Below are 17,412 nucleotides of genomic sequence, written 5' to 3'. Positions count from 1 at the left end.
AAGTGCTGGAAGCCCTACGTTGCGAAGAGTAAACAAGATCTATATATAACGTGACAGCCACGCACAGTGCTACTGGTAACCTGTTGGAGTATTGGGTGTGACGGTAGAACGGCCAGCCTGTGACACCACTGAAGATGATCCCAAGGGTTGCTCAAATGATCACCCGGCGTGCAGTTCGGAACTACGGTTCGCCGCCAGCGAATTGGAAGCCGCCGACGATGAATGAATTGCCTGTTCCGCAAGGTTCGTGGCAGGCCGATTACAACGCAAAGCAGCGGAAGTACAATATGCATCTGGCGGCCGGCATAGTCGTCTCGCTCTTCACGCTCGCATTTGCCCAACAATCTGGCCTTATTTACCTGAACTGGGCTCCACCAGAGCTCAAAAAGGAGTAGGCTGATTTTATAGGAGAATGGAGACTTACTGTGTGACCTTGTAGCTTAGTCGTTATCTCCTTGTACAGCATTGTAATAACGTTGCACATTTATTGTGTGTACATTTTTTTTTTTTTTTTTTTTTTTGTTAGATGGCTTTGTTAATGGAGAAAGGAGGCATTAAAGGATTTAAACTGTAGATGGTTTATTATTTTCAGTATTCCCAACCACTGAGTAAAATAAATGTATTATCTATCAGCAACTATAATCTAATTGCCTCACTGAAACGTAAATTAATAAATCGAGTTTTCTAAACAGTGTTTTGCAACTTTTAAGGTATGGTTCAAAGTAATTTATTATGAAAACCTATCACATTGCTATGTTCAAGCAATAATGTTTACAAATAAGTGAAGCTGCATATTCATCATGTGAACATAGTCACACTATTACATTTGTGAGGTTGCAGAAAAAAAAATTAGGTCTGTTTTCAGGTGCATATGTTCCACCCAAGGTAAACTGCAATTCAACTGAAAGAATCTCAGTTATAGCTAGGACAGAAGCATTTGTGTGTCTTGTAACAGTAGATGTGAAACTTGATTCAATTTAATTTTACCAGCTGAAGAGATATGACCTACGTAACATCTTAGTCTTTCAGAAAGAAGATTTCACAGGTGGTGACAGGTATGTTTGTATAAAATAGAGAAATGTACTTTTCACTAAAGAAAAGGTTTTAATTTTGCACCAGCTAAAGTTATACAGTGAAACTGTAATAGTTGCAGTTGCTGTAAGATCATTTATATTTTACAGACAATCAGAAGTTAACAGCAGATAGGCCTAAATGAGATGATGATATTCCCCACATTCACCCCTGACCCCTCTGTTTTCCTTTGAGCATGTTCACAATATTTCACTTTGATCAACTTCCAGTGAGAGTTATGTAACAGACCCAGCCCCTATTGCAATTTTTGTAGTTTATTTATGATATATTTCCGTAACTTGCATCAAAATACTCGTCATAGACTTGTCTGTTATCTAACTTACTTTGCAGTTTTAATTTTTATGATGCAAAATGAATTGAACATGATAGTATGTTTAAATATGTGAATGAAAACATTTGGTTAGACCACAGGTCAATCAGTTACCACAACCTTTATTTGGCATTCACATTTGTTGGCGAGATTATCATCTTTCAACCTAACCTACACCTCAAGCTATACTTCAAGTCAGTCTGTCACCACAATCAAAGTTTTAAATGGGGGGGGGGGGGGGGTTGTCATTTTAAACATTTATTTTACTTGTGAGTTAAACAGCACATTTGGTGGAAACATTCTTTCAAATATAAATTTTGACTCAAGACTATTTATTTTTGCAAATAAGTAGATTATTTTTACCAGTAGTTAAACAAGATGTATTAATGAGACGTATTAATAATTTGGCATCTGTTGAATCCATTTCTCCTTTGAGAGGTCTAACAATAATGTACTGCACCTTTTCTGGAATAATACCTTGGGAAAGTAAAGAAAATACAGCAGCTGTGAATGGAACAGGCACTTTATATTTTGCTTGAAATTTTGTCTTACTTTAGGGAGGTAATTGATATTAATTTTCTAAGAAATTAACTAATTTTACTAACTCCGTAAATAGTGTAGCATTTTCTTCTTTTGAACTGATGGCACTAATTTTAGCATTGTGGAATGTATGTATATAATATTCCCCCTCCCCCGAATGTTTACCTATACCATCATTCTCTGCAGACTATAGAGATGTGCATTTTAGTGTGTCCTTCCCATTGTGCAAAATACTTGTGTTTTTTCAGGTTCCGTTTCTGGACTGTGTGTGGAAAGAATGGTTGGTTAACAAGCTGCCACAGTAGAGCCTCACGCTTGACAATGTGACCTGGCTGTGAAACATCGATCACTATGCATGCTGCGGTCAACGTGTGTACACTGTTATTTGTTTAATATTGTCTTCACGGTCCCTAAGGGAGCGATACATAGGGAGGTTGCAGTATGTTCTTATATTCCTCATTCAAAACTGGTTGTTGGTTCTTGAAACTGTAGTGCTTCCAAGCAATAGCTGGTGCCTTATCTTCAAGTCCCTGCCAGTTCAAGTTTGTGGCATCTCCTTGGTGCTGGCCCATGTGTCAAACAAACCTATGGCAATTTGTTCTGCTCTTCTTTGTATACATTCAGGATCCTCTGTTAGTCTTCTTTGGTATGGGACCCAAAGGCCTTCACATTTGCTGTATGTGTTATCATGTATGAGTAAGCAAAAGTGCTGTACCTTTTCAGTTTATCTTTTGACTACTCTGCTTTTAATCCTGGATATATTACCCTAACATTTTATTTATTTCTTTTTATGAATTTTGTCACTTTAATGAGAGAACAGTTGCATAGCTATTCAGCACAGCTGGGCAGCTCAGTCTGCCAGTGACTTCACTGATGCCAGGTTGTGGCTTCCATTGGTGAACACCTCTTAAGACTGGAGAGGAGCGTATCTGTAAATGTTTAAAAACTGTTCCATCAGAATTGTACAACTAATGTAGACTGAATGTGTTAGGTAGTGTTTCAACTCCGTGTTTTTATAATGAAGCCTTCAAGAAAATAATACTGAAGTCACCACAAGCTAATATTTGTCTCATTTTGTGTGAAAGATAACACAATAGTGCTTAAATTCTCCTAGAAACTCATTTGTGTGGTATATGATAAAATAAAACAGCAACCAGTCCTCCTACCCCCCTCCCCCCCCCCCCCAAAAAAAAAAAAATTATCCTGTCGTTGATTTGGGAATATATTGCAAGCCACTGCAGTCTAATCTTGTACTGTATTGACGCCATGAAAATTTTGTGGTATTTCTGAAACACTGAAGGCTGGTATCATGATATATGTATTGAAGTTGATGACAAAGCAGAAAATTAAACCTAACAATTTCATTGTATTGTTAAACCACACATGATGGAAGCACTAAATAGACTTCAGCCACATATTTATTTGTATATGTAGGAAACTTCATTAAGTATTTCTAAAGGGGTAAAAGAACAGAGTGAAATAGTAGCCCCCCCCCCCCCTCTCTCTCTCTCTCTCTCTCTCTCTCTCTCTCTCTCTCTCTCTCTCTCTCTCTCTGTGTGTGTGTGTGTGTGTGTGTGTGTGTGTGTGTGTGTGTGTGTGTGTGTGTGTGTGTGTGTGTTTTAAAATATTTGCCAAAATAACACACTGTCTTGAAGCTTTCTCAATAAATCTTGCAAGTTGTAAAACTTTCCACATACCAAAGTACACATCTTACTGGTGTTTGCCATTTAGCAGTCGATCATTATTTAAAAACACCATAGCACTCATAAATACAACAACAAAAATGTCCTATGGTGCTCTGCCACCTACTATTTAAACTTTAAAGAATGCACGGATAACAAAATTCTGGTTATCAAGTGAACGAGATTCCATTGCAATATACAAATAATTTTGAAGGTTAATAAAGTTAGTCAACTTGACAACTTACTACACCAATGATGAGTGTAACACAGGGTGAGGAAATTATAAATAGGATGGAAACCTCAAAATTCTTAGGTGTCCATATTGATGAGAATTTAAATTGGTAAAAAAGCACATTTTTGAGCCCCTAAAACAACTTAGTTCAGCCACATTTGCACCTGGAATCATGGCAGATCTTGGGGAGAGACAAATCAGTAAGTTGACGTATTATGCATATTTTCATTCAGTAATGTCATATGAAATGATGTTCTGAGGTAAATCATCTTTAAGAGTCTTCACTGTGCAAAAATTGCTGTAAGAATATAATGTGGTGCTCACCCAAGATCATCTTGGAGATGTATGTTTCAGGAATTTGGCATTCTGACTACTGCTTCACACCATATTTATTCCCTCATGAAGTTTGTTGTAAATAATCCACTACAGTTCAAATTGGAACAAAAATGTACATAACTGCTATTCCATAAGGAAAAATGACTTTCATTACTCTGCATTTAGGTTGTCTTCAGCACAAAAATGGGTGCATAATGCTGCAATAAAAATTTCTGATTGCTTACCCAGTGATATAAAAGTGATATAAAATGTCTTACAGATGGCAAAGTAAAATTTGTAAACAAACTGAGAAAGTCTCTTAGATTATTCTGTGCAAGAATTTCTATTACTGTAATGTGTAAAAGGTGGTGGGTAGGAATTACTAACAAACATCAGTATATATTTTTTCTCTTCATCATTAAAAAAACTTGGAAATGCTCAGAATTTAACCATATGTACAAATTAATTTGTGCTGTGAATGTAAAATGATTTGTTCACATAATTACAATCTATCATGCAAAATGACCCATGCAACATGAAACTAACATCCTAATCAATTACGTAACCGTATGTTAGTGGAAAATTGTTACTTCTGTCTGGGTAAAAAGGATATTCTAAAGCAGTTTCTACTTATGTACTGAACACTGAATGAATTAAATCCACTTCTGTAACTGAGTAATGAGTGCCATTTTTAACACGATCAGACAAGAATAACTGTCATTATTCCTGAAATGTTATACACTCACACACAATATTTACTTCTTATTGATATTTGTGGTTAATAAGAGTCAGCTTAGGTTGAACTGTGAAATTAACAGCCACAATAAGAATGTTTTTCACTTAACATAGGCATCATTGTATAGGGTTCAGAACAGAGTTTTACATTCTTTTGTGGTGTTTAAAAGGCTGTCAGCATACTTCAAATATGAAATTGGTAATCCTCAAGCATTAAAAAAGCCCAGTAAAAAAGAGTACCTTATTGGGCATTCTTTCTATAATTTATCATATTTGAATTTGGAAATGTAATTTGAATTAAAACTTCAGTTCATATTAAACAGTATCAGCTTTTGCATTACATAGACAGCTAATAGTGTTCTTTGCAGTCAGTAAAATTACATAACTGCTTAGTATGAGATAGTTGATAAAAACAGCATTCAGAAATGGAGGAGGAAAATCAGGGTTTTTTTCCCCAAACTAGCTGAGTTTCTCCAATGTAATTCACATGATTCTCAATGTAAGTCTATTGTTACTAGTAATCTAGTCATAACTGGTTATCAGTACATCTTGCAGAAGCAGCCTACAGTGGCTGCTGCTGTTTTATTAATGTATAACTTGATTCATTGATCATCCTTGATGTCCATGATGTGATTTACAGAACACAGTGTATGGTAGTAGCCATCTCAGTATCTACCTGAAATGATTTAGAGAAACCTACATCAGTATGGCTGGTGGGAGATCTTAGCACTACTTGTGAATGTGAAATTTAGTGTCTTAACCAAAGGAATACTACTTACTCAGTGGCATAAATAACGGCCCCACAGTGCTGAGGGGAAAGGAGGGACCCCAAACTGCAGTCTTATGTTCAATTTGGCTAAGAACAGAGATGATTTATTATTGAAATTTTGAGAGAGCACTTTCTGGGAAGAGTCGGAAAACGTATTACTTCCACTGATACTTGTCTTAAGTGCAATGACCACGAGGAGAAAATTCAAGAAATTAAAGCCAATACAGAGGCTTATTGACAATCATTCTTCCAATGGTCTGCCATACACCATTACCACTACATACCTTTTTCCTTGTTTAATATTAACAGGAATGCTATAATGTGTGGTGACGAACACTGCACACAGTGCACAGATTCCACCAGTGCTGTTTTTCTACACAACCAACAGACAGTATGCCCAGTAGCGCTTTGGAATGTGTTACCCTGTTCATTGTGCAATTTCTTCAAATGGTGTGTCAACAACAGGTTGTCCTATTAACAATCCCTAAACCACATGTTCATATAATCCCTAAAGTTTTTGTTTGTAACTTTACCTAAGCTGTGCTTGCATTAATGAAAACTTATTACTGGTTTCTCTTGTATGAGCTGCTCTTAAATGTTTGCATTGAGATGAGAACCAGATCATGTTGAAGAGTGCTCAAAAGATAAAATTAATAACCTGCTGTGATGAAGTTAAAAAGGTAATGAAGGTAGATACAGTCTTCCAAAAATCCGCTACATGTCCTGAACAGGTATGTACTAAAATTAATAATGCAAGTACAGTAGCAAAAACTAACTGGGGGAAGAGGCTAACTGTTTGAAAAGATTCTAATAGTTTGAAAGTTCATAGAGGACACGATACGATCTGTAAAAATCAATTGCTTGCTTTAGTTTAGCTGAAGCTTGAGAGAGAAATTCTTCCCATACATCATTAGATAATTAGTGTGCTTTCTTCTTTTCTTTCAGAGCAGCTGTCTCTCAGTCAACTGATTTTTCCATGTTGCTCATCTTTTTAATCTCCTCCTCAAGATGCTTTTACCTGTTTTTGCTTTTCTTCTAATTCAAGTCTTCTCCTCCTTTCACATTCTTCACGATAAGCAGTATAATTTGCATGTGCTTGCTGTCTGTGCCTAATTAGTTTTGAGTCAAAGGGCACAGAAAGTAAATGAGGGTATTGACCCCAAGCGTACCTCACAGTCAAGAGAGAGACATCCGGAGGCTGAATTGTACAGTGATTCTATGTTGTATGGACTGCCATGTCGACACTTTTCAGGAGGGGCAGTTTGCTCTAAAAGGTGTATTATTTTTAGGCACAGACCAGAAATCAAGCAAAAGAAAGTTCTTTTAACCAGCTATTGGCCAAAAGCAGTGCACATACCATAGTAGTTGTTCTCTGATGCCCATTTTCCCACTCTTGCTTGCTGTGACATAAATATTCCCTACTGCCCTTGCAAGATCACACACAGGAGGAAGAAGAATAGGAGGTAGGTCACCTCCAACTTCTCACAGCACAATAAATAACTTTCCTGCCAATTTACCATCCAGATCAACAGTCGGCATAATTGTAAACAAATGCGTTGAGGCATTGATACAGCTCTCAATGTACCTCTAATTTCCAGGGTTCCTTTCATATGTGTTTCCTCTTCAAATCCTGACTGGTCAGAGTTGAAAACAAATTCCTTACTCAACGATAGGATAAGTCTGTTTACCACATCTACAAAGTTTCAGGCCAATTCTGCAGTTTGTGGTTCATCGTCAAGTTGACGCTCTCTTTGAAATTTCATTACCTTATGTATTCCAGTTCTGTAGAATGATTTGAAGTTATGCAACCATCCACTGCTTCCCTTGAAATCACTATAATCTACATCATGCACAATATAAGCCACATAACATAGATGGTCTCTATCATGCGCATCCTGTAAATCGTATCGAAGATCCCTGAAATGTGCAAATACCAGTTTTTGTAACAAGAATTGTTTCTTTACTATGCTATGGATGATCTTCCATGTACATAGTTATGTTTAGTACACCGTCCTTAGACAATGATTGTCCCTTATTGCATTTCACTGGAGAATGGACTTGTGGCCTCCTGTCTGACAAGGATGGTTCAACACCTGTTTCGATATCATTTTCACTTTTTAAGCTTTTATGTCACCATTGTAGTCCTCATTTGCATTATCCGCACAGTTGAGCATAAATGACAGTACACATTCCACTGACTTATCTCGCAGATATGCTCACATTTCATCAGTTACTTCTTCCTCACTCTGAAATTCCTTGGGTTCTTTTCTGACAAAATGTCAACTTCGGCAACTGTTGTTGTAGATATACTGCAGTGTTTCCATCATTTATCGTTGACATTGCTCTGCACTATAACACCACCACTAGCACTGTAGCACTTTTATGAGTTAATCGTTGACTAAGCACGTCAACTATGCTCTGTAGCATCGCGCTGTGCTCACCATGTGATACCTCCAGTCCTGCTCCATGTTGCCATTAGCAGCCAGTATTCTGGTTGCACAGAAGACAGTATGTGGGGTGTCGAATGCCGTAAGCATCACTGATTTTTTCAACCTTGCACTCAAGGGGTTCCTTGTGAGCAATGCACATGCTGATAGGTATCAATTCCTTGCTTGAGAAAAATCTTTGTCTAGTGTTGCTTAGGTAATACTTTCTTGGTATCCTAAGTGGTGGAGCCCGAGGGCAACTTTACAAGGGATTTAAGCAGACATGCAAGCTCAGACCTGTTTGGCTGGGGTTTGACTGGTTTGATGGAACCTCATGCAGAATACCAGCTTGTAACTCGGAGCTGTGATGGTTGCTTATCATGTCTGCACAATTGATGTTTATTCCACAGGCTGAGCCATCGCCTGCTGGTGACTTGCAACTTTACCCTGCTTCTGCAGTGATGGGCCATATTTTGGTATTGGACTTTGAGTGTGTTCCTGGCCTTGGCCTAATGCAGGAACAAAAGTGAGAAACATTGTTTTTTAAATTCTCGTCATGATTTGCAAGACAACATCCCCTCCCAGGGCAGTTATTTCTGAGTGTCGTTTGTTACTTTGACATTAAACATGTTCAGATCATTCTCCTGACTGTGTTCGGCCAATGCCTTTGTGTGGATCAGTATCCTGGCAATAAGAATTTAAAACAAATAGTTATTTGATTGTAAGAGAATGTCCGTTTCAGGACTCAACGTATTCAAATATCAGTGTCTGTTGTTTGTTTCCTTCATTTAAGTGTCTCTTAATATTTTCTTTTTTGATTCTAGTGAGCCAAATGGACTCAGTTGTATGCCTCCATGTTTCTATTGAATTTAACTGCTGTGTAAATGTAATTTGTACATTGTGCGTATGTTTTAGAATTTGTTGACCTACCGTGTGAGAGGTCAGTCAAAATTGAGTCAACAGGCCCTTTGTCAGCCGGAGATTTCATTGTTTATATGGGCTTGGTAAAGCCCCCAGCCTGCTTCACAGACAAGTACATTTTAAATTTTTTGTTTGTATTGTATAAAGTCAAAAGCAAAGTCTGCTTCACAGATGTATAAATATGTATATTATTTTAAATTCATTGCCTACTATGATTATTCATATTTATTAGAAACATACGTTTTGCTTCGGCTGTTTCACAGCCATGTATGTAAAGTTATAATTTTTTTGTCTGTGGAAACTTCTAAATTCTGGCTGATGTTTGTAGGTGCTAACGCCTGCTTCACAAATATGTACATTAATTAATATTTTACTTTCACTGATTGTCCAGATAAGTGAGATAATTCTTTCTTTTCAGCTATGTTTGTAATTTTTTTTTTAATGTTTGGTGTTTTCTAACGGTAGTGGCTATTCTGTATCCTAACTGCTTCATGGTGTATAAACATGTGTCACTTTCTGTGTGACCTAATTTTGATAAATTTTGGGCATTTCACAGAACTTAACCATTTATTTTCAAACTTAGCGAACAAATAGCACTTGCTTTTGTAATTTAAAAAAATTCCCTCTGGGATAAATTAATAAAGAGTGTTACTTCTAATATTTTATCTCCACTCAGCATCTTACTCCTCCCAGATCTAGCTCCATATCAGTTCATATCATTCCACTTATCCAAAATCCTGCTGGCTGAAGGTCTTAAAGTAAGCTTCCTTGTGGTTCGATGCCTCAAAAACTTGAAGTAGAATGTTAAATGAATTCCTTCAAATTCTTCCCAGCAAACAGGCCAACCATCAAAATAATAATAATTACTGATGGGAAATTGAGTTACTACTGCACCTAAACACTCCAAAATGTTTACATAGGCATTATGCACTGCATGAATGTTGCAAGTTCCTTTGTTTATAATTTACCTACCTAACATCACCGGGACATCATCATTTAAAACCTTAAACTTTTTTTATTCATTTTAGGTCTGTCTGATCCCAGCAGAGGGCATTTACTTAGGGACAAGTTGACTTCCAAAGCTGCTTCAAATAATTTCTGATGTAATGTTTCACAATCTGCTTTTCCAATAAAGAAACTTCTTAGGTGATGCGTTGTTATGCAATACTTACCTCTGCCCAAAATGTAATGATTGTTTGTAATTCATTTTTATCACTAACATTGGTAGTTTCATTGAAACTCAATGTGTAATATGATGAACATGCTTTTTCTAAGATATGTTCCTGGAAATATGGTGCCAGTGCATCAGGTATTGGGTATGCATTCTCTTAGACACAAGTGAAAAATGTTCAGCAACACTATCAGGGAACATCACCTTAAAAATGTTATAAATATCACTTGATAAATCCACAGAGTAACTGGAAATCACTTACTTCATGGTCCAAATCAATTCACTGGTGGTAGAACTATCCTTGGTACTTAATATTATTGGCACACATACCAAACTTGAAAAGTTGTGCCTGATCTGAGAGTTTTAAATGTAAATGATGTAGTTCATACTTGATTTCAAAGACACACGTTTTGCTGAAAGTGAGGGGTTTGGATCTGCTGGTGGTAGTGGTCTTTTTTGTGTGTGTGTGTGTGTGTGTGTGTGTGTGTGTGTGTGTGTGTGTGTGTGTGTGTTTTCTTTGCTGAAGAAGGTTTTGGCCGAAAGCTATCGTGAAACAGTCTTTCGTTGTGTCTGTCTGCAACTTAATGGGTCATCTTTACAGTGAGTAGCAAGCTATCCTTTTCCTAATATTGTTGATATTCCAATCTGGACCTGACATTGTTCTCATTACTAACACAGCTATTTGAAAAGAAGAACTTGCAAAAGAATCATGTTCTGACTTGGTTGCATACATTAGTTACACGCAACAGTTCCTGGCATAGGAAGGCTGCTGCATATTCTGGCAACCACATAAAATAATCTTCCAAGCAGCTAAAATTTCTTAGTAGCAAAACTCAAGAATCAATGATATGTGCTATATTTTACACTTTGTATTGATTTCAACATTCACTGATTCAGCTTCAGTGAAAAGATTTCTAGTAATTAAATGTAAGTACATGCCTTTCATAAGAGCACAATCAAAATCCTTTGGATAAATACATAGATACCAGAATACTGAAGTTTTCATGACACTGGCATGGGGTTTTCATAAAAATGTTTGCTGTTTCACCTTTACTATGTGCATTATCAAGGGGATTTACATTTCACCTCTACAGAACCTGACTCTTCGTATGTTCCAGTTCTCAGCATTTGCAATCAACCCTATTTGACAACCTGTGTTTAATGAAAACTAACTCGAGATTTAATTCCATGTTATGAGTATTTTACCACCTAAGTTCTATTTTTCCGCATGAACTTGTCAGCACAATGGGATTTAATCATTTGGTGCCGAAGACACCAGGAGATTGTCATATAAAAGAAAAACATTCCAATATTTCATAATTTCCATCTACATACATATACTGCAAGAAAGTGTATGGTTTATGACAGAGGGTACCACGTGCCACTACTAGTCATACCCTTTCCCATACGTTTCACAAATGGAGTGAGAAAAAAATGACTATATATGCCTCATATGAGCTCTAATTTTTCTTATTTTATCTTCTCAGTCCTTATGTGAAATGTACATTGGTGGCACTAGAACTGTTCCGTAGTCAGCTGCAAATTCCTGCTTTCTAAACTTTCTTGAAAATGTATCATCCCTCCAGGGATTCTCATTTGACTTCACGAAGCATCTCCACAATACTTACATGTTGATCAAACCTAACGGTAACAAATCTAACAGTATGCTTCAGAATTGTTCTGATGTCCTTTTTAATGGATGTGAATGTGTCAAGCAACATGTTGCTAATACTGCATTCAAACATAATATCACTGCTTTTCCTACTCATCTGCATTAACTTACATTTTTCTACATTTAGAAACTCATTTTTCACCTCAAATAGAGCTTCCGTATCCTTCTACAGTCACCTGACAATGGTATCTTCCTGTATACTACAGCTTCATCAGCAAACAATCACCAATTGCTGCTCACCCTATCCATCACATCATCATGTATGCATATTGAGGACAAGAGCAATCTTATCACACTTCCCTGGAGTGCTCCCAACAATACTCTTGTCTCTGACGAACACTTGCTATTGAGGACAACATACTGGGTTCTATATCTAAGCTGCCTTCGAGCCACTCACATATCTAGCAACGTATTCCGTACGTTCAGACCTTTGTTAATAGTCTGCAGTGGGGCACTGTGTCAAACACTTTGCGGAAACCTGGGAATATGTCCATCCATGGTTCACAGGATATCTTGCAAGGAAAGGGCAAGCTGAGTTACACACAAGTGATGCTTTCTAAATCAGTGCTGATTTGTAGACAGAAGCTTTCCTCTGTCATCTATCATCCATACTGGAGTCTGTATGATGTTCGAATGGTGGTATGTCTGTATAATCCTCCTGTGTGAATGATTTTTAAATGCAAAATTTAAAACTTCAGCTTTCTATTTGCTGTTTTTTATTGCCATGCCAGACTGGTTGATGAGTGAGTGAATAGAAGCCTTCAAACCAGCTCAGTGACTTTATGTAGGATCACAATTGTCTCAGGTTTTACAGCCAGATAATACTTATTTGTGTTCTCATGAAGACGTGCTCACACTACACATTATAACCACCTGCTCCTGGTACTCACGGCACTCGCCTGTGGCGGACTGTAGGAAGTGACTCCTCCACATCTCTCAGTTCTATCCTCAACAACATTGCCTTCTGCCCATTGTAAAGACCAGTGAAAAAAGGAATAATTATTGTAAAAATTGTCAGCCAATCAAGAACGTTTTATATCGTGTTACCCCTAGTTATATGAGCCCTCTGCAGGACATGCCCCCTCCTCTCCTATGGTATGTTGCCCATAGAGAAGGGAGAGGGATGTATAGGTTGCCCATCTGGCCATCTCACCTCACATTAGCCTTTAAAAATGTTATCTTGTATTGCTCAATTATAATTCATTGTGTCCTCCATACAAAGCAGGTATGTCATCACAGCAAAGGCAATTTGTTCCCTTGCTGGCAACAAATTTGTTCCCTCTGCAGTAGCTATGTGCAGCCAATAGGTAAAGCACAGGAGGAACCGAGTTTCGCCTGCTGGCTGTGGCCAAACAGCACTGGGCCAAGCTGCAAGTTCTCTCTTACAGAAACAACCTGCTAACTAGGAAGTGTTTTCCTCCAACCTTCTAAAAAGGCAACATTTCATTTCTAAGGTGATCACTTCATGGCCTTGCTAAGACTGGCTGATAGCTTTGCATACCAACATGGACACACCCAATTGTAATTCATACAAGAGAAAAAACTTCTTATTGTCCAACAGAAACTATTTTCTATTTGAACACAATGTAAAGTTGCTCACTCCTTGTTTACCTGAGCTGACGTACTCCATACATGCACAATAAATTTAATAACTTATACACAACAAGCACAGCTGGGGCACTAATAGGAGTACAATTATATGGTGTTATGGGACAATGTTCCTAACTGCCCGCAACAAGTACTCTAATATTTCGTTAGTTACATCCTTTCTCTATTTGTTGAAAGAGGTTCAGTTGCACTCTATGTGCCATTCGAAGATGACAAAGAATGATTTCATATATGCTACAACATTTTCTTGATAGCAACATTTATGTTCTGATAGTGTGCCTGGTTTCATGCATGCAGTTTTCTAGAGACACACATTGTCAGCAAATAAACACTGGAACACTGGTCTCTATGGAAACTTCATATCAATCAGGTTCTACAAGCATGCAGAAAATCTAGCATATAGTAACCTTGCATCCACTTGAGACTTAAGAGCAGTCCTAAAACTGAAGAGTGACAACAAACAGTAATAATAACAATCCCTCAAAAGTATGACTAATATTGATGAGAGTGCCTTGTAATCACTACCTACTCTCCTGGACTTCGAATAAATGTGTGTCCAAATCCTGTAACTAATCACGTAAAATGTGGTCAACAATTCAGTTCTGAAGACATGTTTCACTCTTTAGCAGAGTGCCAAATATTTGTAATTAGATAGTAGCACAACTGGCTGTCCTTGAAGCTGGACACTTGTCTTTCTACAGGAAGTACTCTTCCAAGAAGAACATCTGTTGGGATCTCATGCACTGACTCAAAGTAAACTTACCACTAGTTACTCTCCAAACTCTTAATTCTACAAAGGTTCTCGCATCATGTTATGTGGTTAACACTGCAGGGAGTTAACAAACAATTTAGATTTTAACTTGACCACAGCCTCAGATAATTACTGACATGAGTTAGTTTTATTAGGTGTGGACAGATGGCTCAGCTGGGATAGCATAGTACATGAACACAGAAATCCTGCGACAAGACCCAATCGGACACCCAGTCTTTACTTGCCACAAAATGGACATTATTTAAATTCTTAAAAAGGAAACGAAAACTATTTTTTACAACTGCTAGATAATTTCGAACTATGCCACATCAGGATTCTAATGTATGAGTTTGCATTTTGCATGCAACACTATTAACCCAGTCATACAAAAATTTGTTACAATCCAGGCAGCTCACAACTTCAGTGGTTTGTGATTCTTGGCTTTCTTCCCTGAAGTTCATACAGGGCAATGTAACCACACAAGTTGCACAAAACAGGATCTGCTGGATTAAGGTTTTAAGTAAGGATGCATGGGGAATTTGTGTAGCTTTATTTTTGCAGTTCTGGTTGTGAAAAGTAAAGGTGCATGTCTCAGTCTGGCACATAGGTTCAACTCACCATGAAAACCATAATCAGAAAAGATTCTGACCAATGAAAATTTTAATCAAGAAATGCATGTTTAATTCATGGTTAACTAAACATCCTCCTGAGATTTTCCCAGGAGTCTTCCTATAAAGTTTGTCATGAATTATCGGTTTACAAACTCTTTTTCAGTAAAACAGATCCTATTCACATATTACCTATTTTAAAATAACTGATAATTCACATCTTCCTTGATTTAAATACCACTAAAGTATTAACACTAGCACATTCAGACAGCTACTAATATGTGAGAAATACTAGCAGTTGATGAATATTTTGGATCTTTTTAAGGGAATTGGATACTTCACACATCCAAAAAAGAAAAAAAAAAAACACAGTGGAAACAGGGTATACCTAAATTAGTTGATTTATTGTACAAAATAAAAATAATATACATGCTACTTTATTTTTGCACATCATGCCATTCAGATGTGACCTTACCCAATGATCTGTGTATTTGTTGCAGTGTTGTAAGTTTTGATTCCAAGTCTTTGATCTGTGAAATGAAATAAAAAGAACATGAGGGTGAATAAGCTTACTTAGCAATGAAAAAAAATTCAAAAATTGCAGTGCCATATGAGCCACAAATTTGCTTATGAAAGTGCACATTAAGCAGAGTATGAGCACTACAAAAAAGTAGGCACAAACAAGAGAAGAATTTCACACTTCATTTCAGATTAAAAGAATGGCAACAAATTACTAATCTTCCTCAACACAAATACTTGATTTCAGTGGTCATACTTCATCTTGGCAATTCTGTTTAACAGTTAATCACAGTAAATTTGTAGGTTTTGAAATTTTCAAAAATTCTCCACTGAGGAAAACATGGAACACAGCAAAAGGAAAAGGTCTGTCTGAACTGCTCCAATTATTTCTCATTTGGCAGTATGTAAGCAGACATCTGCCACAAATGCTCTGCATGGCAAAGAAAGTACCTGGAAGGGGAGGAGGAAACAAAATGAAACTACACAGGTTGAAAGGGTACGTGCTGTTATTTCACTGATTACAAAATCAAGTCAAATTGGCAAAGAACTTGGCAGTATGAGCCCACTCATTAGTATGATGTTTCATCCCCTCTGCCCTCTGACCTGGATTTGTGCACTGTTTCAATTTGAAAAGGTGTTATAAAGCCATTTTCCTGCAACAAGCTGGCCCACAACTGTTGTAAGTGTTCCTTCATATCCCTGAAAGTGCTACTGAATGGAGCTGACATCCAAACTGGTCCCACATGCGTTCAGCTGGTGACAGATCTGGGGAACTTACTGGCAGTCAAAGTACCTCAACATCACACAGACAGTTCACAGCATCACGTGCCATATGTGGATCAGCACTGTTCTGTTGAAAGATGGCACCATGATTATGTCACATAAAAGGTAACACGAGGATGCTAGATATCTGTTTGTACCACTGTGCCATCAGAGTTCCCTCAATCATTACCCACCACGACCTGAAGTGATGCTCGATGGCCACCCCACACCATGATACCAGGACTAACACTACTGTGTTTCTCTGCAGGTCACCACCTTACTCCTTGATGATGGTCATCCAGGGCAGTGCAGAACCGCAATTCATCACTGAACACAAAGCAGTGCCATTCATCAGCAGTCCATGCTTCCGTGGCACATTAGCACTCTAAATGCAGCCATTTGTGTTGTTGTGTTAACGGTAGCCTAGATGTGTGACTGTAATTGCCTAGTCTGGCTGTTGCTATTCTTTCACCTCTGAAATAGCAGGTGCAGATGTCAAGGGGTTACAACGTGTGTGGTGCACAATAGAGTGATCCTCCCTTGTGATGGGCAGATGTGGTCAACTGAAATTTTGATAACAAATATGCCACCTGTCGCATTCCTATGCAGTCCAATACTGGGCCACTATCACACCAGAATGTCCCACAAATTTAGATACTCCACAATTTGACCAGCCAGCCAAATGGCGACCGAAAATGAGGTCCCTTTCAAACTGTGTCTCATGTGAGCATGCAGCCTCAGTGTCCTTCACAGTGATCACTCAACATCTGTGACTGTTCACAAACCTGATAAGCTGAGATGACAAAAGTCATGAGACGCCTCCTAACATCAAGTCATACCTCTTTTTTCCCAGTAACTCAACAGGGCACGGATTCAACAAGTCATTCGAAGTCCCCTGCATAAATACTGAGCCAGACTGCCTCCATAGTCATCCATAATTGCAAAAGTGTTGCCAGTGCAGGATTTTGTGCACAAACTGACCTCTCAATTGTCTCATAAATGTTCGATGAGATTCATGTTGAGTGAGATAGTTGGCCACATCATTTGCGCAAATTGCCCAGAATGATCTTCAAGCCTATCACAAACAACTGTAGTCTTGTGACATGGTGCATTGTCATCCATAAAAATTCCATTGTTATTTGGGAACATGACGTCCATGAATGGCTGCAAATGGTCGCCAAGTACCAGAATGTAACCATTTTCAGTCAATGATCAGTTCGGTAGGACCAGAGGGCAGGGCAGTCCATTCAATGTAAATACAGCCCACATCTCAATGGAGCCACCACTACCACTAGTTTG

The 17,412-nt window shown here is 37.9% G+C and overlaps 1 protein-coding gene and 1 long non-coding RNA gene across 4 annotated transcripts in view; one reads left to right on the top strand and one right to left on the bottom strand.

Moving 5' to 3' along the window:
- Window positions 1–17,412, bottom strand: part of LOC126187494 (valine--tRNA ligase-like) — a 196,204-nt gene that overhangs the window by 59,980 nt on the left and 118,812 nt on the right. Inside the window, exons 18-19 of one of the 3 annotated variants that reach the window (XM_049928610.1) lie at window positions 15,308–15,362; window positions 2,776–2,871 (exon numbers count right to left, since the gene is read on the bottom strand). In XM_049928610.1, the coding sequence (XP_049784567.1) occupies window positions 2,810–2,871; window positions 15,308–15,362 (117 nt within the window). In that variant the 3' untranslated portion in view covers window positions 2,776–2,809. Of the gene's footprint in view, window positions 1–2,775; window positions 2,872–15,217; window positions 15,363–17,412 lie in introns of those variants that run through there. The other 2 variants (XM_049928626.1, XM_049928618.1) reach the window with 2 other exon arrangements.
- On the top strand, window positions 407–9,463 carry LOC126187517 (uncharacterized). Its single transcript, XR_007537750.1, has 3 exons — window positions 407–710; window positions 866–1,055; window positions 8,512–9,463. It is a non-coding gene; the product is annotated as an uncharacterized LOC126187517 (long non-coding RNA).

This window comes from Schistocerca cancellata, chromosome 1 (genome assembly GCF_023864275.1).
Source record: "Schistocerca cancellata isolate TAMUIC-IGC-003103 chromosome 1, iqSchCanc2.1, whole genome shotgun sequence".
NCBI lineage: Eukaryota > Metazoa > Arthropoda > Insecta > Orthoptera > Acrididae > Schistocerca > Schistocerca cancellata.
This window is presented reverse-complemented; position numbering and strand designations above follow the sequence as displayed.